At 47.0% G+C, this 21,520-nt stretch overlaps 1 protein-coding gene across 4 annotated transcripts in view; it reads right to left on the minus strand.

Moving 5' to 3' along the window:
• MCM3AP (minichromosome maintenance complex component 3 associated protein) overlaps positions 1–21,520 on the minus strand; it is a 135,712-nt gene that overhangs the window by 85,623 nt on the left and 28,569 nt on the right. For all 4 annotated transcript variants that reach the window (XM_073577522.1, XM_073577524.1, XM_073577525.1 and 1 more), the window contains 7 exons: positions 13,630–16,078; positions 12,835–13,058; positions 11,904–11,982; positions 1,991–2,105; positions 1,716–1,906; positions 1,426–1,565; positions 1,067–1,264 (listed from right to left, as the gene is read on the minus strand). In XM_073577522.1, the coding sequence (XP_073433623.1) occupies positions 1,067–1,264; positions 1,426–1,565; positions 1,716–1,906; positions 1,991–2,105; positions 11,904–11,982; positions 12,835–13,058; positions 13,630–16,042 (3,360 nt within the window). In that variant the 5' untranslated portion in view covers positions 16,043–16,078. The remainder of the gene's footprint in view (positions 1–1,066; positions 1,265–1,425; positions 1,566–1,715; positions 1,907–1,990; positions 2,106–11,903; positions 11,983–12,834; positions 13,059–13,629; positions 16,079–21,520) is intronic.

Genomic DNA, 21,520 nt, shown 5'->3' on the forward strand with positions numbered 1-21,520 from the left:
TCCTTCAGCAGTGATATTGAGGCACATGGCAACAACAGTACCTTTAACAATCACCTAGTTTAGACAGGATGTCACCGCTGCAGCTGTGCAAACAAGCAGCGGAAGGGAGCAGTGGAGAGGTGGCGTTAAGGGCCAGTCACACTAAGAGATATCGCTAGCAATATCGCTATAACTAGTGACGTTATAGCGATATTGCTAGCGATATCGCTGTGTCTGATACTTACCTCCGACCGCTCCCCCGCTGGTTATCGCTGATCACGCGAGAACGTCCTGGACCGTTTCTCGTCGTCAGCTTCCTGCTGTGACGACGAGCGACGTGTGGACGCGGGCGGGAGGACGCAGGATCGCCGTGTCTGACAGGTAAGTAGCGACCCCCGTCCCCAGCGATGTCGCTAGTGAGATTTGCCTGAGTGGCAGCTCACTAGCGACCACTTAGCGATGTACCAGCGATCCTGACAGCGTCATATCGCTGGTCGGGATCGCTGGTACATCGCTAAGTGTGACAGTACCTTTAGAGAGACAAAATCATCAACAGGTAAGAAATGTTCATTTTATGGTATCAACTACACTTGGACCGATTTCTTACAATCCCTGTAATTTCAACCACAAATCATTTCAGCCCAAACATTTTTATTAGTGATGAGCGAACGTGCTCTGATAAGGTATTATCCGCCATGCCCATGTACTATCCAAGTATCGTCGGCGTGTTCGAATAATATGTTCGAGTCCTTGTGGCTGCATGTCTCGCGGATTTTCGATAGCCGCAACACATGCAGGGATTACCTATTTGTTAAGCAATCCCTGCATGTGTTACAGCTGTCGAACAGCCTTGAGATTTGCAGCTGCAGGGACTCGAACATATTATTCGAACACGCCAAAGACACTCGGTTAGTACAAGAGCATGGCGGATAACACCTTATTTGAGCATGTTAGCTCATTAATTCTAACATAATGTTTTTCTGGAGGCATAACAAAAGTTTCTTGAATTCTATAAACTGAAGAAAAAAACTATTTGATGTTTCAATATAGACATATCTTTCAGTAGATCAGCTCAGGCAGATCTCACCTTCCGAATTCCACGTGTTCGGTTCCAAACAAAGTCATACCATTCTCTGTAATTTTCCTCTCCCTGATCCATGATGTTGGTCACCATGTAATCCATAGTCATACACAGCACTGGTAACGGGCGCAATTCGTGCGGCAGGGGCTCATCTTGATCTGCTGAAGAGCGACTGTACTCTTTTATTGCAGCTGCATGGTCCAACTTTGAAAAAAAAGGGATTGTGCAAGTCATGTTCGGACCAAAATGTAGACATATCAAGGCAAACTGAACACAAAAAATGCTACAAACGCCAAAGGTTTTTGAGGAGATATACATGACTTTCTCAAAATATTTGGAGGAAGGACGGTAATAGATTCAATTACCTTGTCTGTTCCTGGAAGGAACTCATAAAGGCTAAGTTGATTGCGAGTATCCCTCATGTATCTCTCCTTTTCAGGGCACATGTCAGGACAGTTTCCTACAAAAACTTTGGCTTGATCTAACCCTGTTCGTTTAATTCGAGCTACAAAAAAATTTAAAAAAAAGGAAGGCGATTGGAAAATATATTATGAGACTTATCCGTTTCTTTTTTGGTTAGGTTTTCCAAAATGACAAATTTACTTTTCTAGCTACACCTAAATAATTGTAAAACTTCAACAGATTCTTTGAATACCTTGTCTCATTATCTTGTCCCTCTGGTCTAGGAGACGATATTTCTCCTCTGAGGTCTCAGCTACTGTTCCCACAAGATGCGACAGTGAAGGAGGCAAAGACATTGAAATGTCAGGAGGAGGTAATGAGCTATCAGTATTTTGCACACTAAACTGAAGATTCTTGGGAAATGTGGTCTTTTTAAGAGAAGATCTGAAACAGAGAAGAAATAAATAAATTTTTGGTGCTTAAAAAAAAAAAGTTAATTCTAAACTACCATGAGTGTTTTACAATTACCCCTTTAGTCCTCGGAGAAGAGGTTTGCATACAGGCGCGATGGTCGAAATGCCTTTCTGCTCATTTTGTCGGACTTTTCTCTCCGTCATTTGAGCCTCTGTCTTCTTTGCAGGACCTGAAAAATAGGGATTTTTGTGTACTCACCGTAAAATCCTTTTCTCCGAGCCAATCATTGGTGGACACAGACAGTGGGTGTTATGCTGGTTGCCACTAAGAGGACACTAAGTGAACACAGAAAAAAGTAAACTCCTCCCCTGCAGTATACACCCTCTCACTGGCTGAGATTTCTCAGTTCGGTGAAAAAGCAGTAGGAGCATTAAACAAATAACAATAACCATAACCATGTCAAAACCTAAGAATGCTACAGTGAGCCAATAGGCTAAACAGGGTGGGTGCTGTGTCCCCCCAATGATTGGATCGGAGTGCAGGATTTTACAGTGAGTACACAAAAATCCCTATTTCTCCTACGCCTCATTGGGGGACACAGACAGTGGGACGTCCTAAAGCAGTCCCTGGGTGGGGAGCATACAACTGCTAATACCCATGTACCACTGACTCAACACTCTGGTACTGCCGATTGCAGGATGCGTCTGCCAAGAGATGCATCTGCAGAGGCCTGAGAATGAACTTGGTAATGTTTTGTAAAGGCATGCATACTGGACCAAGTCGCAGCCTTGCAGACCTGTTCTGCCGAGGCATGGTGCCGAATGGCCCAAGAGGCGCCCACTGAGCGGGTAGAGTGCGCCTTAATCCCTGCTGGGACAGGCGCGTTCCTGACACGGTAGGATTCCTGAATAGCCAAGCGAATCCACCTGGCTAGCGTTGCTTTTGAAGCGGCTAGACCCTTCCTATGCCCCTCTGGAAGTATGAACAGGGCATCTGACTTGCGGAAGGGAGCCATCCGCGAGATGTACCATCTCAGAGCCCTAACCACATCCAGGGTGTGGAGGGCCTTCTCAATGCAGTGGACAGGTGCCGGACAAAAGGAAGGCAAAACAATTTCCTCATTGAGATGGAAAGAGAATACGACTTTGGGCAGGAAGGATGGGGACGTCCTGAGAACTGCCTTGTCCTGATGAAAATTCAGGAACGGAGGACGACAGGACAGGACCGCCAATTCCGGAACTCGTCTGATTGACGTAATTGCCACTAGAAAGACCACCTTCCCAGAGAGGACGGACAGTGATACGTCCTGCAGCAGTTCGAAAGGAGCCTCCTGTAAGGCCCCGAGAACCAAGCTAAGGTCCCATGATTCCAATGGCCTTTTATAGGGAGGCGCTAAATGAGAAACTATCTGAATGAACGTCTTGACCTGAAGTTTGGTGGCAATTTTGCATTGGAATGGTACTGACAAGGCTGAAATTTGGCCCTTGAGCGAGCTAAGCGCGAGGCCTGACTTTAATCCTGACTAAAGGAATTCCAATATGGTAAGAATGGAAAACACTAGGAGGGGATCGACCATGATCCTTGCACCACGAAAAGGTTTTCCAGGTGCGGTGATAAATGCGCATGGACGCGGGCGTCCTAGCACTAATCATGGTGGAAATCACGTCGTGAGAAAACTCAGCCTGTGCTAGAATCCAGGATTCAACAGCCACACCGTCAAAGACAGGGCCCCGGAGTTCTGGTGGTAAATCGGGCCCTGAGAGAGTAGATCCATGCGATCTGGAAGTCGTCAAAGAACGTCGGCGACTAGTTGTACTAGTTCTGCGTACCATGCCTGACGCGGCCAAACTGGCGCAACTAGGATCACTGGTACTCACTCTGCTCTGATATTCTTGATGACCCTCGGGAACAAGGGAAGAGGGGGAAAAAAATGTACGGGAGTCGGAACCGGTGCCACGGCAGGACTAGGGCGTCCGCTCCGATGACGCATGGATCGCGCGATCGGGCAATGAACCGAGGAACCTTGTTGTTTACCCTTGAGGCCATGAGGTCCACATCCGGAGTGCCCCAACGACGGCAAATCTGCTGAAAGACTCCCGGATGAAGAGACCACTCTCCCGCGGCAAGGCCTTGGCGACAGAGAAAATCTGCCGCCCAGTTCTCTATGCCCAGGATGTGGATCGCTGAGATGGGCAAACGGTTGGTCTCGGCCCACTGGAGGATGTGACTCACTTCGTGCATGGCCATCCTGCTCCGAGTACCCCCTGACGGTTCATATACGCTACAGCCGTGGCGTTGTCGGATTGGATCCTGATGGGGTGACCTGCGAGGAGATGGTGGAAACTCAGTAGGGCTAATCTGATCGCTCGTATCTCCAAGATGTTGATGGGGAGACGTGACTCCCGAATTAACCAACGACCCTGTGCCGTGTGATCACAAAACACTGCAACCCCAGCCCAGAAGACTTGTGTCGGTGGACACCACCAACCGTCGTACTGGGAGAAAAGACCTCCCTTGAGTCAGGGAGGATTTCAGTGTCCACCACTTCAGGGCTTGTCTGACCCACAGGGACAGAAGGCACCGACGGTCCAGGGAGGACGGGTTATTGTCCCAAGTCAACAGCAAGGCTTGTTGCAAAGGGCGGAGATGGAACTGTGCGAATGGCACCGCTTCCATTGCTGCCACCATTTTTCCGAGAACTCTCATGCTGAAACGAATAGAACGAGAAACCGGACGGGAAAGAGTCCGTGCTGCCTGTTGCAAAGCTCGGGCCTTTTCTGGAGGGAGAATGACCAACCCGCGGGAAGTGTCCAAGACCATTCCTAAAAAGGAAATCTGCTGGACCGGTGTCGGGGATGACTTTTCGAAGTTTATCTTTCAACTCAGGCGAGAAAGAGTATTTACTGTGATATCCACGGATTCCTGGCAGGCTGGAAGGGACGGACCCTTGATCAGCAGATCGTCCAGATATGGGAGCACCACCACTACCCGAGCGTGAAGAATGGCCATGACCTTGGTAAAGACCCTGGGGACGGTGGCGAGTCCGAAGGGCAAGGCAACGAACTGGAAGTGTTCCTCGTGAATTGCAAAGCGCAGGAACTGCTGGTGGGACGGGCAAATCGGGATGTGAAGGTAAGCATCTTTGATGTCGATGGACGCTAGGAACTCTCCTTTTTCCATGGAGGCGACAACTGAGCGGAGGGATTCCATTCGAAATAGCCGTACACTGACAAACTGATTTAACAGCTTGAGGTCAAGTATGGGCCGCATCGTTCCGTCCTTCTTTGGAACCACAAAAAGGTTTGAATAAAAACCCTTGAAACTTTCGTCTTGAGGGGCCGGAATGATGACTCCGTCCCTTTGCAGCGCATGAACGGCCCGAAGGAAGGCTGCTGTCTTTTCCTTGGGAGGAGAGGACCGGAAGAAACGTGTCGGAGGGAGAGAAACAATTTCTATTCTGTATCCGGAGGACACCAGCTAACTGACCCACTCATCGTGAACGACCACGAGACAGGTCTGACTGAATGAAAGTAGACGACTGCCTACTTTGTCGGTGTCTGCCAGATACCGCAACAAGTCATTGTGTAGAGGATCTATGGGATCTGGCTCCTCTAGATCCAGATGCCCTTGGCCTGGGCTTCCAAGATTGGTTAGGTCTGTAGGAGACCTGGTGATCTCTGTCTCCACGCGGGGCCCGACTTGGTCCAAAAGAGAAGGTTGAGGAGGACCAACTGGAATTGTTGCGAAAAGGTCGAAAACGAGTCGGCTGATTCCGAAACGGCCGAACAGCCTTTTGTTGGGGAAGGAATTTACTTTTTAGAGTCTGAAATAAGCTAATCCAGTTTCTCTCCAAATAGGCGACCCGCTTGATAGGGCAGGGAAGTAAATGATTTTTTGGAAGTGGAGTCTGCCCGCCAGTCGCGGAGCCATAAGGCTCTTCTAATGGAGACCGCATTAGCGGCTGCCTGAGCAGCGCAATTGGCGGCATCTAAAGAAGCGTCCACTACAAAGTCACCTGTGTGAATTATCTGCCTGGCGACACTGGTTGCCTCCGGAGGACAACTGCTACCCTGGAAGGCAGTAATTAAGACTTCTGCCCAAGCGACCATTGCCTTAGCCACCCAAGTCGCCGCGAAGGATGGAAAAAGTGCCGCTCCTGAAGCTTCAAAAACTGAACGAGCAAGGTAGTCAATTTGACGATCGGAGGGGTTTCTGACAGAAGAGCCCTCAGAAAGGGATAGCAGCGTTTTAGAAGCAAGACGCGAAACAAGAGGGTCCACCGAAGGGGACTGTAACCAATCCTTCATTAGGTCTGGAGCAAAAGGGTATTTAGCCTCGGTAGGCTTTTGCCCTGTAAACCTCTTATGTGGTCGGTCCCTACGTCTTTGGACAACGTCCTTAAACTCCGGATGGTTGGCAAATAACCTGCGCACACATTTAGTCCTCTTAAAGGAGATAGCGTGTTCCGGAGCGGGAATATTCTCCTCATCCAACTTCAGAATCCTGTTGACGTGGGAAGGGAAGCAAAAGACCAGAAACAGCCATACACCTGACAAATGCTATTGAGAACTCTGCTATTAGAAGTGGAAAGGAAGAACAAAGACAAAAGAATCTAAATAATAAAAATATTGGTGAAAGAGAAAACAATCACAAACTAAAATGTTTCTATACTAATGCACAAAGCATGGGCAACAAGCAAGGAGAATTGGAACTACTAACGCAGGAAAAGAAATATGATGTCATTGGAATCACTGAAACTCGGTGAGACAATACACATGATTGGAATACAAGACTAGAAGGATACAACTTCAGAGACTGGGAGTTCTGTGGAAACTGTTTGGGTAAGAATACAAGGACAGAACAATGGAAAGGACACCATTGTAGGCATTTACTACAGGCCGCCTGTGCAAGCTGAAGATATGGATGAACTCTTTATGCATCAAATGGCCAAGTTCTCCAAAAAATATGACATAGTTGTCATGGGAGATTTCAACTATCCAGACATTTGTTGGGAATCTCTCTCAGGCAAAACTAACAGGTCAAGGAAATTCTTATCCTCTCTTGCTGACAACTTTATCTTCCAAATGGTAGGGGGGAAAACAAGGGGAACTGCTACCTTGGATCTAATCCTTATAAACAGGGAGGAAATGGCTGAGGAGGTAAAAGTGGCTGGGACCCTAGGAGGTAGCGACCATGCTATTTTAGAATTTTGGATAACTAGAGGAGGAAGACCTGTGAGGACTCAGACGTCAAGGTTAGATTTCAGAAAGGCAGATTTTAAGGGATTCAGAAAGAGAATTGGAGGGATCCAATGGCTGGATATCCTTAAAGACAAAAATGTCCAGGAAGGATGGGAAATCTTGAAAAATGAAATTCTCAAAGCACAATTAACAATTCCGAAAAGAGGGAAGAATAGGAAGCATTTAAGGAAACCAGGATGGATGAACACAGAACTGAAGCACATGCTAAAAAGGAAGAAAGAAATGTTTATAAAATGGAAAGAGGGAGGCATATCTAAAGAAGAATATAATGATGTCTGCAGAACCTGCAGGGCACAAATCAGATTAGCTAAAGCTGACAATGAATTGAGGCTTGCAAGAGGTGTCAAAAGCAATAATAAAGTATTTTGGGGATATGTCAAAAGTAAAAGAAAAGTCAAAGATGCTATAGGATTTCTACACGATGAAAATGATGAAGTGGTAAGACAGGATGTTGAGAAGGCCGAACTTTTAAATTTCTATTTTGCATCTGTTTTCTCTCAGAAAGGAAATGTAACATCAACTGTTCTTCACTGTCCTATTAAGGGAATAGAAGAATCCAGGAAATCTATAAACAGAAAGATAGTGAGGAAACACTTAGCTAACCTAAATGAATTCAAGTCTCCAGGTCCAGATGAATTACACCCCAGAGTACTGAAGGAGATAGCAGAAGAAATTTTTGAACCCCTCTCCATAATCTTTGAAAATTTTTGGAGAACAGGAGAAGTCCCAGAAGACTGGAGAAGAGCAAATGTTGTTACTATCTTCAAAAAGGGGAAGAAGGTGGACCCAGGCAACTATAGGCCGGTGAGTCTGACTTCTATACCAGGAAAGATCTTTGAATAAATTATTTAACAACATGTATGTCAGTACCTGGATAAGAATGAAGTGATTAAACAGAGTCAGCATGGGTTTGTAACTAATAAGTCATGTCAGACTAACTTAATTTCCTTCTATGACGGTATCACTGATTGGGTGGATCAAGGAAATGCTGTAGATATAGTATATCTTGACTTCAGCAAAGCATTTGACAAAGTATCTCATATCTCAATCCTTATTGAAAAAATGACTAAGTATGGAATGGACAAGGCAACTGTTAGGTGGATTCATAACTGGCTTAGTGATCGGACCCAAAGAGTGGTCGTAAATGGCTGCACATCCAGTTGGAAGAATGTCTCAAGTGGGGTACCACAGGGCTCTGTCCTGGGCCCTGTATTGTTCAACATCTTTATCAACTATTTAGATGAAGGAATTGATGGTAAACTGATTAAATTTGCTGATGACACAAAGCTAGGAGGGATAGCTAATACTAGAGAAGAGAGAGAGAGGATTCAAAAAGATGTAAATAAACTGGAGCAGTGGGCAGCAACTAACAGAATGGTTTTTAACAGGGAAAAATGCAAAGTACTACATCTGGGCAATAAAAATAGCATATACAGAATGGGAGGAATAGGGCTAAGCAACAGCACATGTGAAAAAGACTTGGGTATACTAATAGATCACAGACTGAATATGAGTCAACAGTGTGATGCAGCAGCAAAAAAGGCAAATGCAATTCTAGGATGTATTAACAGAAGCATACAGTCTATATCATGTGAAGTCATTATTGCCCTCTACTCCTCTTTGGTCAGACCTCATCTGGAATATTGTGTCCAGTTTTGGGCACCACATTTTAAAAAAGACATCAACAAACTGGAGCAAGTTCAGAAAAGAGCGACCAGAATGGTGACCTGTCTGCAAACCCTGTCTTATGAGGAAAGGTTGCAGGATTTGGGAATGTTTAGTTTGCAAAAGAGAAGACTGAGAGGAGACTTAATAGCTGTCTACAAATATCTAAAGGGCTGTCACATTGTAGAAGGATCATCTTTATTCTCATTTGCACAAGGAAAGACTAGAAGCAATAGGATGAAACTGAATGGGAGGAGACACAGATTAGATATTAGAAAAAACTTTTTGACAGTTAGAGTGATCAATGAGTGGAACAGGCTGCCACGAGAAGTGGCGAGTTCTCCTTCAATGGAAGTCTTCAAACAGAGGCTGGACAGACATCTGACTGGGATGATTTAGCGAATCCTGCTTTGAGCAGGGGGTTGGACCAGATGGCCCAGGAGGTCCCTTCCAACTCTACGATTCTATGATTCTATGACTGATTCATAAGGGAATCAAGCGACTCTTGATCAGTTGGGGGATTATAAGGGACCGACGTGTCAGACTCGAATTCAGAGTCATGTTCGCTGCGAACGCTAGGAGAGGGAGAGCGAGACAAAGAACTCGCCGATGCTGAAGCACGAGCGTGAATAGGGGATGCGTCATGGGTCCACTTTCTAGAGACCTGAGGCTCCCTTGAACGAGTACGGCCATCGCCAGAGCCCTGCTCGGGCGGTAAAGACGTGTTCTGACTTAAAGAGGATTCCCGGAGGGAGTCTATAGCCTTGGTCAGCGAATCCTCAGACCGACAGGGACGCAAGTCTACTCGGGGGGACTAAATGCAGGGAGCTCTGTCGCAGCAGCGGCGGGTGGCGTTTCAGCACGAGCCGGGTCAAAATCCGTGCAAAACGGATTCGTCTGGGCACAGGGTAAGGCAGCCTTGCAAGTGGTACAGGTGGTAAAGAACGCAGTGTACTTCTTAGTAGCCCTTTTAACTTCCTTAGACTGAGAAATAGCGCCCCTGAAAGGGTTAAAGGCAGAGCCTAGGCTGCAGCTGCAGGGAATGTGCAGAGAAGGGGTTAAGCTTTAATCTGAGGGCAGATGCAGCTTACCCACGGTTCTGTGCTGTGTCCCCGGGAGGAATAACGGTGGCCCTGTGTGACACCAGGTTCTGTCCGTCAGTGTGCACGCTTTGCGGCAGTCCCAGATCAGGCTGAGGTAAAAATACATGGCCACCGAGACTAGCAGGCTGCCTCTCGCACAGAACGAAGAGCTCGAAGGACGTGGGCGGCGGCGCTAACAGTGGGCGGCGCTATGCAAATTCCGGCCTAGTAGGTCTAAAAGCCGGGGACTAAATTTCTGGCCTCCCCGCGGTAAGCTCCGGGGGGGCCGCGATCGGGCGCCAGTGTACCGCCGCTAACGATAAGTCAGCGCTTCTCCCGGGGACAAGGACCCGACCCCATACCTCCACTCCAGTGCTCAGGCAGGTCGCGGTGTCCGGGGCCTTCAAGCTGCAGGTCTCTCATCCTCCGGGCGATGAAGAAGAGCTGGAGGAGTTCTTAAAGGGGTATTGCTCAATCGATCCTCCCTATGGCAGGGGGATGGAGAGCTCTGGGGCTGATACAGGGCATCCAAAGAGCGCTTCTGAAACTTCTCTTTGCGTCCGTGCGCTCGCCCTCATATCCGTGTGGGGAGACTGGGACCATAAAGGAACCGTCGCCCAGAAGAATCAGGTATGCCCCAGTAGTCGCAGGAAAGTGTACGGGGAGATAAACTCTGCATGCTTGCCTGTTGTTGGTTCGGGGGAGAGCGGTCCGTTGAAAGGAACCATCACCCCCTTCCCTCCGTTAATTAAAAAATAAAAATTTACAGAAAATTCAAAATGAAAATAAAAAAGGTGGGGTCTGAAGCCAGACCCAAGTGCTTCCTACAGACACTAAGCAAGAACTGGAGAAATCTCAGCCAGTGAGAGGGTGTATACTGCAGGGGAGGAGTTTACTTTTTTTCTGTGTTGACTTAGTGTCCTCCTAGTGGCAAGCAGCATAACACCCACTGTCTGTGTCCCCCAATGAGGCGTAGGAGAAATGATAGTTATTACTGTGATTAAGAGCCCATGCACACAGGTGTATCATGGCTCTGACAACACTGGAGCTAAAATATGGCACCCATGTGTATGTTTCCAATATCATATGTCATGATCCCAGTGCAGGTTTTTGAGCTGCACACCGGGGGTTAATGTCTGGAGCTCTGTGCAGGTTTTGACCTGCACACTTGGGGTTAATGATTGTGGCCTCTTTCTGGTTCTGGGAGAGCTTCATAAACCCCTGGGTAGCTTCAATCCCTGCCAGTTATACTTTTGCCTTTGGTGTAGTGTGCTGACCCCTGTGTGCCTGTTTGTTGCTATAGCTTGTTTATATGGTTCTGACCCGATTCTGTTTCCCGTTGTGAGTTTGCCTGTTGATTTTGTACTGCGTTATTATCTGTGTATGACTCATTGCCTGTGACCTGACTACTCTCTGCTCGCCCCTCTTGTACCTTGCAGCTATCTGTGTATGACTCATTGCCTGTGACCTGACTACTCTCTGCTCGCCCCTCTTGTACCTTGCAACTATCTGTGTATGACTCATTGGCTACGTCCTGACTATTCTCACTGTCTATGCCCCTTGGTAACTTTGTCTCGCAGTTACTCTGCTAGGAATTGTCTTGCAGCTCCTAGCTCTGTGGAGTTTAGGCCACGCCTCTAGCAGTCACGTGCTTCAGGTCCTGCGGGTGTGAAGTACACATCTACTCGGTTGCTGCCCGCTCCACAGGTAGCTTTGAGCACTGTTCGCTTTACTCAGGACACGCGCACTGGCTCAGTGAGCAAGTTCAGTGCGGTGTCTCTGACATTATACAATCAAATCTGCTCAATCGGATGCCGTTTTATTTTAGAGATTCTCCAATGCAAGCATTGCTTATCTAAGAGAACATCTTAATAATGTGGTTCTGTAAAGAGGCGCCACCTGGTGGTACTACTTTTTTTCTACATAGTGTCAGCCTCCTAGTGGCAGCATAGCGTACACCCATGGGGTTTCCTATGTCCCCCAATGAAGCGATAGAGAAATGAGACATAAATCACTCACTTGTTTTTTTCCGCTGCCAAAAAGCAACCATGTCTTTGTGTAGTCTTTTTACTGCTCTCTTTGCTGCTGCCGCAGAGTTCTGTAAAAGCAAAAACAGTATCCTAATTGTGAGTCTATTTTTCCCAAATCAATACAGTAGGGGTATCGTCATACATTTGTTTCAAGAGTGCGAGAACAACAAGATTTTCTAGTAAATAACATGTCAAGAGAAAAAAAAATTGATTTTTTTTAATCTTGAAGAGTTTTTGTTACCATTTTATTTAATATTTTTGAAGCAGATTTTAACTTTTTATAACATCTATTAAAGAATGAATAAACCACTCCGAATTTTTTAAGAAAAAAAAAAACACCCTGGCTTCTTCCGAGTGTTATTAAGCCTTCCTATTGACAAGTATGGAGTGACTATCTAGTAGAAAACACCTGAAGAATGGTCAAGCTCACTTATTTTAACCACTAAGCGTTTTTAGAAGACGTTCAAAACTCTGGACACATGAAAAGTTTGTCGTTTTTACCTAGAAATTAATAGAAGATTCTTTAGAGCACTTTTCAAGCATTTTTTTGGAAAGACTTTGCTCAAAACCCACGTTAAAAAAAAAAAACATGGTGTGAACATACCCTTATTTATAAAGATGTACAAATACCGTACATATATTTTACCTGCCGAAGATGAATAAACCTCCATAGTTTGGTTAGTAAATGTACTCATAGGAGCCAATCAAATCACAATTCTGAACGAATATCATGGTATTCTGCACCTGTCCTATACCAAATGAATAAAAAGGCACGCAATGCCCGTCTCTCACTCTCGCAAGCTGGGAGATCTGTAGAAGTGACGTCACCAGCTTCACCAACATCCCAAATTGAAACCAGATTACCCCCCTTTTACCAATGATCGAGCAATCAAAATTATAAGCACATTTTTTTCACTCACATTGTCATTAAATTGAATAGAGGCAATTTTTTGCTTCATCCTGCAATTTATACGCAGAATTTTGCCACACTTCTTAAAATAATCTTCCAGGATGTTTTTTTTGTTCAATTTAATAGGCACATTCCTTATTACAATAGTCGTCAGATCACTGGGGGAGACCGGGACCGAGTGTTCAGCACCCTCTGAACGTTCTCCTTTATTTAATGCAGAGTTTGAGGACGGAGCTGGATAAAAAAAAAAAAAAAGCGACAAGTTAGAAAACAAGAAAAGGATTTATAAAGGTTTTCTGTTATAAAAAATGTTATATGTATAGGCATGCCCTAGGAAAAAATAAGATCAAAATTAGTAACCCTCTACAAGTCCAGCCATTCCCCTCTGTCCTCAATCTACAACCGTGAGATCATGACAACACCATACATGACCGCTGCTGCCAATCACAGCGCTCAGCAGTGATGCTAATGAACACATAAAAAGCTGATGAGCCCAGTGATTGGCTGTAGCCATCATATTCGCTGTAGTTATGACATCAGCACTGCAGCCTATCAACAAAGATCATCTGGACTGGTGGACAGTGAGCAATAAATTTTATTTTTTACTAATGCATGCCTATGGACATAAAAAATGTTTTATCAGGGATTTCTGTTTCACCACTAACATATATGTGTAGGCGGTGTACAGTCTCAGAGAATATACAGCCTTATCAGACAAATCTACAGATCAGCTTTTTTTTTTTTTTTAAAGAAAACATTGCTTTTTGGACATTAAAAACAAATTTAGGAAAAAAAATGCACTTACTTTGAATATCAGGCAGTAGCTCTCCTTCTTCCAGCAAGGGTCGAATTCTTCCAGATATTGATTCACTAGGTCCAGCTGAAGAATGGTCTCTAGGAGATCCTTGCTGGTTTGGCACCAGAAAGGAAACCATTCTGGTAGGTGGTGCATGACCTATACCTGTCATTTGGGACTTATTAAAATGTACTTGACTTGATGAGCTGGGCGCGATAGTTTTAACAGATTCAGTTTGATTGGGACCTAAAAGGGGTCTGATAACTGGTTGATTTTTGGATGGAGAATCAGCATTTGTCACTTTGGGCTGTGAAGAAACGTTACCACCTTTTTTAATTTCTCTTCCACGATGCGTTTTCATTTGACTTTTTACAACATCAAACAAGCTCCTAACATAGATGTTAGCACCTCCTTTTAAATCCCGGCCCAACCGACCAGACCTCTTAATGGGTTGATGTTCGCTATGGGGATCTGAAGAAGCTTCACCTAAGATGGCAGCATCATTTCTGCGTGGTGAACGATCATGCTCTTCTTTTCTTTTTAGTCCTTTTTGTCCTTCTTCTCTTCTTGGCTCATCAGCAAAATTAGTGAAACTACTATTCGCACTTGCAAACGAAGGTCTTGGTGTTCCTGCTTCACTTTTGCTTTTCTTATCTGAAGACATAGGGAAGAAGTTGAGGTTCCCAGATGTAGAGGACGACGTAGGAGCTCCAAAGAGGGGTTGATCTTTTGGTTCGTTTTTACTTGACATGCTAAAAGAAGGTGCGGAAGATTCATCCGATTTATTTGCTCCTGCTAGGATCGGCTTGAAAGTTGTATGAGCAGGAGGTTTGAAACGGTGCTCAGAATTAGCTGCCACCTGTGTAAATGTGGAATCCGAAGCACTAGAACTGGTACTTATCTGTGTGGTGGCACCAAACACACTTCCAGTCTGCCCAGTCGAAATATTTGCTGACTGACCAAAAACTGACATTTTCTCAGTTGCTGCTGCCGCCTTGTGTGTTGATTGTGCGATTCCAAATGCAGAAGATGGTTGCGCAGGTTGTGCACTGACAGAACCAGGTTCCTGCTTACTAAATGAAGGCTGTAAACCAGGTGACTGACCAAAAATATTACTTTGCCCACTGTTTACCGGTCCAAATGCAGAAATTTGGCTATTACCATTTGGCCCAGATAGGGTGGAGCTTGTATGACTAAAACCTTGCGCAGTCACGTTCTGCGCAAACATAGCTGTCTGGCTTGGGGGTGTCTGGCCAAACAAAAATCTACTGCTAGGAGATTGCTGTCCAAATTGTGGACCCTGATTTGAGCCATCTTCAGACGGTCTGGATGCTTGAGATGACTCAGATGTTGCCTGGGCAAATATCGAAGTATTGCTTCCAAAGACTGGGGCTGACTGGCTAGCTGTTGGCTGTGTAAAGAAAGATGCAGATTGGTTGGTAATCGCCTGGGCAAAGAGAGATGTAGATTGAGTAGATGGAACTTGAGCAAAAGTAGATGCATTTTTACTGGGAGTAGTCTGTCCAAACAAAGAGGATTGACTGGTACCGCTTTGTCCGAATGTTGGACCAGTTTGCCCAGTAGAAGTCTGTCCAAATGCAGGTACTGATTGTGTATTGGTTGTATTACCAAAAAGGGAAGAGGACTGCCCAGTAGTTGCCAGTCTAAAGGCAGGACCAGTTTGTCCCAAAGATTGTTGTGCAAAAGCAGTTGAAGACTGATTATTAGCAGCCTGTCCAAAGGTAAAGCCAGGCTGCCCTGTTGTAACCTGTCCAAAGGCTGGCGCAGACGGAGCAGAAGAAACCTGTCCAAACGCAGGAGCAGACGTGGTCTGTCCAAATACGGATGTAGACTGACTAGAAGTGCCCTGTCCAAATACTGGAGTAAACTGCGAAGTAGTGCCCTGTCCAAAAGCAGGTGCTGATTGACCAGTGGACTGTCCAAAGGAAGGCGCAGACTGACCTGAATTGGACTGTCCAAACAGTGGAGCAGTCTGTCCAGATGTGGCTTGTCCAAACACTGAGGTAGGAGCTGACTGTCCAGAGGTGGCTTGTGCAAATATAGAATTGGACTGTCCAGAAAGAGCTTGACCAAAGAGTGGCCCTGATGAAGAATGCTGTCCAAATGTAGGTAACAGTCCACCACTTGTCTGGCCAAATGCTGGAGTGGTTTGTGTTGAATTTGTCTGTCCAAAGACAGAAGATTGGCTTAAAGTATTCTGCCCAAAAACCGCAGAAGATTGGTTGTTACCGAGTTGTCCAAACACAGGGGCTGACTGGCTACTAGATTGCTGTCCAAATGCAGGGGCAGGCTGTACAGTTGCATTTTGGCCAAATAATGTCTGCCCAAACATAACTGCATTCTGATTTTGTGAATTTGGGTTTGAGGTTTGCTGTGCACCCAAAAAATTGTTATTGTTCATTGTCTGGTAGCGTCATCAAACCAGTGCCTTCAAAACCTATTGAAAGACATTGAAATGCAAGATTAAAATCACAAAAATAGGGATTTTTGTGTACTCACCGTAAAATCCTTTTCTCCGAGCCAATCATTAGGGGACACAGACCATGGGTGTTATGCTGCTGCCACTAGGAGGCGGACACTAAGTTGAGAAAAAAAATAGTTAGCTCCTCCCCAACAGTATACACCCTCATGCTGGCTCTAAGTGAATCAGTTCAGTGCAAAAGCAGGAGATCATCAATATCATATCAGAGTACAACACATCAAACGAAAGAAAAGAGCAAACCGAAAGGCTAACAGGGTGGGTGCTGTGTCCCCCAATGATTGGCTTGGAGAAAAGGATTTTACGGTAAGTACACAAAAATCCCTATTTCTCCTTCACCTCATTGGGGGACACAGACCATGGGACGTCCCAAAGCAGTCCCTGGATGGGGAACAACATAATAGATCGAGCCCCATGTACTAACCGATTAAAGAGGAACCACCACAGCTTGCAGAATAGGTCTGCCAAGGGGCGCAGGAGTCTGAGTGTGAATACTGTAGTGCTTTAAGAATGTGTGCAGACTGGACCAAGTTGCAGCATTGCAGACCTGATCTGCTGACGCCTGATGACAAAGGCTCAAGATGCGACCACCGATCGAGAAAAGTGTGCCTTAATCCCTGCTGGGATAAGCTTACCTCTGATGTGGTATGACTCCTGAATAGCCCAGCGAATCCCTCTGACTATTGTGGCCCTGAAGATACTTACGGAATGAGCGCCGTCCTAGAGACGTACTTTGAGAGCCCTCACCACATGCAGGGCGTGAAGAGCTGTTTGCACCCGATGTACCGGTGCTGAACCAAAAGAGGGAAGGACAAGGTCTTCCTTAAGGTGGAAAAACGAGCTCACGTTGGGCAAAAAAGATGGAAACGGTCTGAGGACCACCTTGTCCTGGTGGAAAATCTGGAAATAAACTCAACAGGACAGAGAGGTCAGCTCCAAGACTCGCCCGATAAACAACACTTCGAGAAGGCGACTTCCCAAGACATAACTGTCAGCGAGACATCCTGCAACGGTTTGAAAGGCGCCTCCTGAAGAGCACCCAGGACCAAAATAAGGTCTCAGGCCTCCAACGACATTCTATAGGGGGCTACCACCTGGAAGACCCCCTGAATGAAAATCCTCAATTGTAGTTTGGAAACAATCCTGGGGTGGAATAAAAACAGATACAGCCAAGATCTGGCCCCTGAGGAAGCTAAGTGCCAAACCAGAGTTCAGGCCAGTCTGGAGAAATTAAAAAAATGGAGGGAACAAGGAAGACACGAGGAAAACGTCTGCGGTCCCTGCACCATGCAAAAAAGGATTTCAGGTGCGGGGAAAGATGCGAGCTGACGCAGGCTTCCGAGCGCTAATCATAGTGGGAACCACCTGTTGCGAGAACCTAGCTTGAGCTAGAGCTGAGGTTTCAACGGCCAAGCCGTTCAATACAGGGCCCCTGAGTTCTGGTGGCAAATCGGACTTTGGTAGAGCAGATCTGTACAATCTGGCAGTTGCTAGGAGACATCGACGTCGATCTGCTCTAACTCTGCATACCATGCCAGGCGTGACCATCAAGGGTGACTAGGACTACTGGAAATTACCTCTGCCTTGATCTTACTGATGACCCACGGGAATAAACAAAACGGGGGACCCACGTATGGAAAACAAACTTATGCCATGGAGTAACCAGTGCGTCCACCCCGAGACCTTTGGATCACAAGACCGAGCTATGAAGTTTGATGCCTTGGCATTCATTCTTGAAGCCAGCAGATCCACATCCGGAGTCCCACGGAAATTACCGAGTGGACCCTCTCTGCCCGTCGGAGAATATGAGCAACCTCGCGCATGGCCGCACAGCTGCGGTAACCCCTTTGATGATTGATATATACCACAGCTGTGGCGTTGTCCGATTGATTTCGGATGAGGTGACCAGCCCGAAGATAAGGAACTGCTGAAGGGCCAGCCGGATCGCTTGTATTTCCAGGACATCGATCGGGAGGCTCGACTCCCGAGTTGACCAGCGTCCCTATACGGTGTGTTGACGAAAGACCGCTCCCCAGCCAAAGAGACTGGCGTCGGTAGACACCACTAGCCATTGAGCCGGGAGAAAGGATTTTCACCTGGTTGAGAGATGACCTCAACGTCCATCACCTGAGGGGCTGCCTGATCCGCATGAGCAAGTGGGACCGGCGGTTGAAGGAGAACGGATTCCTGTCCCAAGCCGCTAGAAGAGCATGCTGCAGAGGACGGAGATGCAGCTGAGCTAAAGGGACCACTTCCATTGCTGCCACCATTTTTCCCAGTACACTCATGACAAACCAGATGGAATGAGAGGATGAGTGGCCAAGAGCACGGGATCTTTGTTGAAGGGCTAGGACCTTGTCTCTAGGGAGAATCACCTACCCTCCTCGGGAGTTGTCCATCCCTAAAAGGGATATCTGCTAGGCAGGAACAGGGGAAGACTTGCTTAAAGGGGTTGTCCGGGCTTTTCACATAATCTCAGTGCATATCTGGGCTGCAGAATGTTGACAATAAGTAATTTACCTTCTGTGGCCAGTTTCCAGCGTTTGCTAGATATCATCTCTTGCTTGTAAGAAAAACGTCCGGGGGGGGGGGGGGGGGGGGGGTGTTCTGGCATTGAAATGAGAACTGGTCGTTTCCTCCTCAATAGTTTCACTTTCTATAGATCAGTGGTCAGCGTGTGTCTGGGGGAGGAGCAGCGGGGTGGTCCTGCTCTCTGCACTGAGGCTGCTAAAGGGGGAGGATTTGTTACTGTGTGAGGAGGGATAGGCTTGTTCATGTGTTCGGGGAGTGCCTTTTGCTATGGAGGGCATGTTTTTAGTAGAGTAGGAGGAAACGACCAGTTCTCATTTCAATGCCAGAACACACCCCCCCGGACGTTTTTCTTACAAGCAAGAGCTGATATCTAGCAAACCCTGCAAACTGGCGACAGAAGGTAAATTACTTATTGTCAGCATTCTGCAGCCCAGATATGCACTGAGATTATGTGAAAAGCCCGGACAACCCCTTTAAGTTTATAAGCTAGCCCAGATGAGAAAGAGTATTACAAGTGACACGAACGCACAATGTGCAGTCCTGGAAGGACAGAGCCGTGATTAGAAAATCGTCCAAGCAGGGCAGGGCAGAACGACCACGCCCCAAGAGTGCAAGATGGACATGACAGCCTCCATGGCCTTTGAGAACACTCTGGGAGCGGTAGCGAGACCGAAGGGCAAGGCTGTGGCTTGAAAATGCTGTTCGAGAATGGCGAAGCAACCATCAGAAAATGGAGGTAAGCATCCCAAATGTCAATGAATGCTAGAAACTCCTTTTTTTTTTTTCCAAGACCACAAACAGGTCCAGTAAGGGTTGTACCGTTTCATCTTTCTTCGTGCTGGAGGTAGAGAAGAAAAACTTATATCCGGAAGACACCTAGTCTCTGGCCCATGCTAAGAATGACGTAGAGTCAGATAAGACGAAAATAGGAGTAGACATCTGCCTACCCTACTGGAGTAGACTGGATAAGACAGTTCTTTGGCCAAAAATCTGTGGGACTTGTATCCCCTAGATCTAGTTTGCCTGGATCCGACCTACTAAGCTTAGTCTGTTTTAAACAAGACCTGTGTTACTCCTGTCCCACGAGAGGAATGCCCCGAGCTGGAAGAAATGATGCAGTGGCTCGGCCGGAATTTCCACAAGAACCCGGAAACGTGCCTAATGATGACTACAAAAAGACATCTAGTCCTTTGCTGTGGAAGGAATTTACTCTACCTCTTGTGGCATCAAAGAGAAGCTGAACCAGCTTTTCTCTGAATAAAGGCCCGCTCTGATAAGACAGTTATGTCATGGACCTTTTAGACTCAGAGGCCGCTCGCCATTCCCTGAATAAAAGTACCCATTGATGGCATAACGTAGTAAGCGCAGCACAGGTAGCCGCATGCAGCAAATATTCTCTGTCTCAGGAGAACTGATTGCTGCTTTTATAGGAAAGTGTCCATTCCTTCTGCAAAACGAAGGAGGTATCTCGCCTCTATAGTCTGCTGACCTTTTAAAAAGCGCCGCGTGACCCGAGCTAGGACTGGGGTCCTCGTCAACCTTTAACGAATGGTTAATGGCTTCAATAAGCCTATCCACCGTAGTGTATCCGGCGAGAATAGATGGGTTAGGCCTGATGGACTGGCGCAGGAAAACAAGAGCGGGATGGGTCTGGGAAAAGAAAGGGGGTAGGTGGAGGCAGCACTCCCGGTTACCATCTGTTGTTGGAGTGAGAAGAATGGTACCCTGTACCCTGGAACGCCGGCAAGGCCATAACACACAAGAAAGGTGCAGGAGGGGGAACGTGGAGGAGACGAGCCGCGTTCCCGCCTGTTGTGGGTTTGGGGAGAACGGAACTCTGAAGCCCCTGGGATTTGCATGGGCCGGAAGTCTCGCAGTGAGCGAGAAGCGCCAGTTTGGGAGGTGGGGCTCCTGGCAGGACATCATCCAGTGGGCTGAGCCTCGAGAATGATCAGTGAATAGGCCCAAGCCGGGGCCTAAATTTGCGGCCAGCCGGAGCGTTACCCAGGGCAGGTGGGGCCACAGGGAAGCCATGGCTGAAGTTGCTGTGCCTGTCGGCATGGGGCTGAAATAAGGAGGGTCACAGCCAGCATTTGGTTAGTCCTGAAGATCATGCTGCAGAGGTCCACCGCCGACTAGATCCACTCACCATCGGAGCATGGCCCGGCATGGAGCCACCGCGGATGACTGGGCTTCAGCGCCGTAGAAAGAGCACACTCTACAGGAGCCCTGCTGGTGATCCTGACCTGGACAGCTACACACTGGATCTTGAGGTTCGTAGAAAAAAATCGACTGTTCTGTTGCAGGTCAGGTGTTGCAGTGTGGACGGTGCAGGGAAAATCCTCCATCCACCATCCCTTTGATAGGGAGGTGGAGAGAGACCGTCCGCCTCCTTCCATCATCCGCTTTAACAGTGGCGATGCAGTGGGGGCTGCAGAGACGCTAAAAGGGGGGCCTCTGTACATCCTATGGGTTCAAGCCCTTAGGATCGGACAGGGCTGTTTGTCCGGCTTTAGGCCTGGCTGCAGAAGTGGGTACATGGAGGCGACACTCCATGTGCTCGTCTGTTAATGCTGCGGGAAGATCGGTGCCATTTAAGGGACCTGTCGCCCCTAAAATCAGCCCAGGCAATGGCGTCCCATGTTGCAGGAGAGGATACGTGCAGGCGACACTCCACGTGCTCGCCTGTTGTTGGTTCGGGGAGATCGGAGCCTCGAAAGGTTCCGTCACCCCTTCATGCAAAGAAAAAAGGAAAAAAATTGAAAATTAAAATAAAAAAGGATTTTTGGTCTGAAGACCAGACTCATGTGCCTCCTACGGACACTAAGGCCTGTTTCACACTTCGTTTTCCTTGTCAGTTGGTAGCCG

Source organism: Dendrobates tinctorius, unplaced genomic scaffold, assembly GCF_039654945.1.
Source record: "Dendrobates tinctorius isolate UK_male_01 unplaced genomic scaffold, ASM3965494v1 ptg000056l, whole genome shotgun sequence".
Lineage (NCBI taxonomy): Eukaryota > Metazoa > Chordata > Amphibia > Anura > Dendrobatidae > Dendrobates > Dendrobates tinctorius.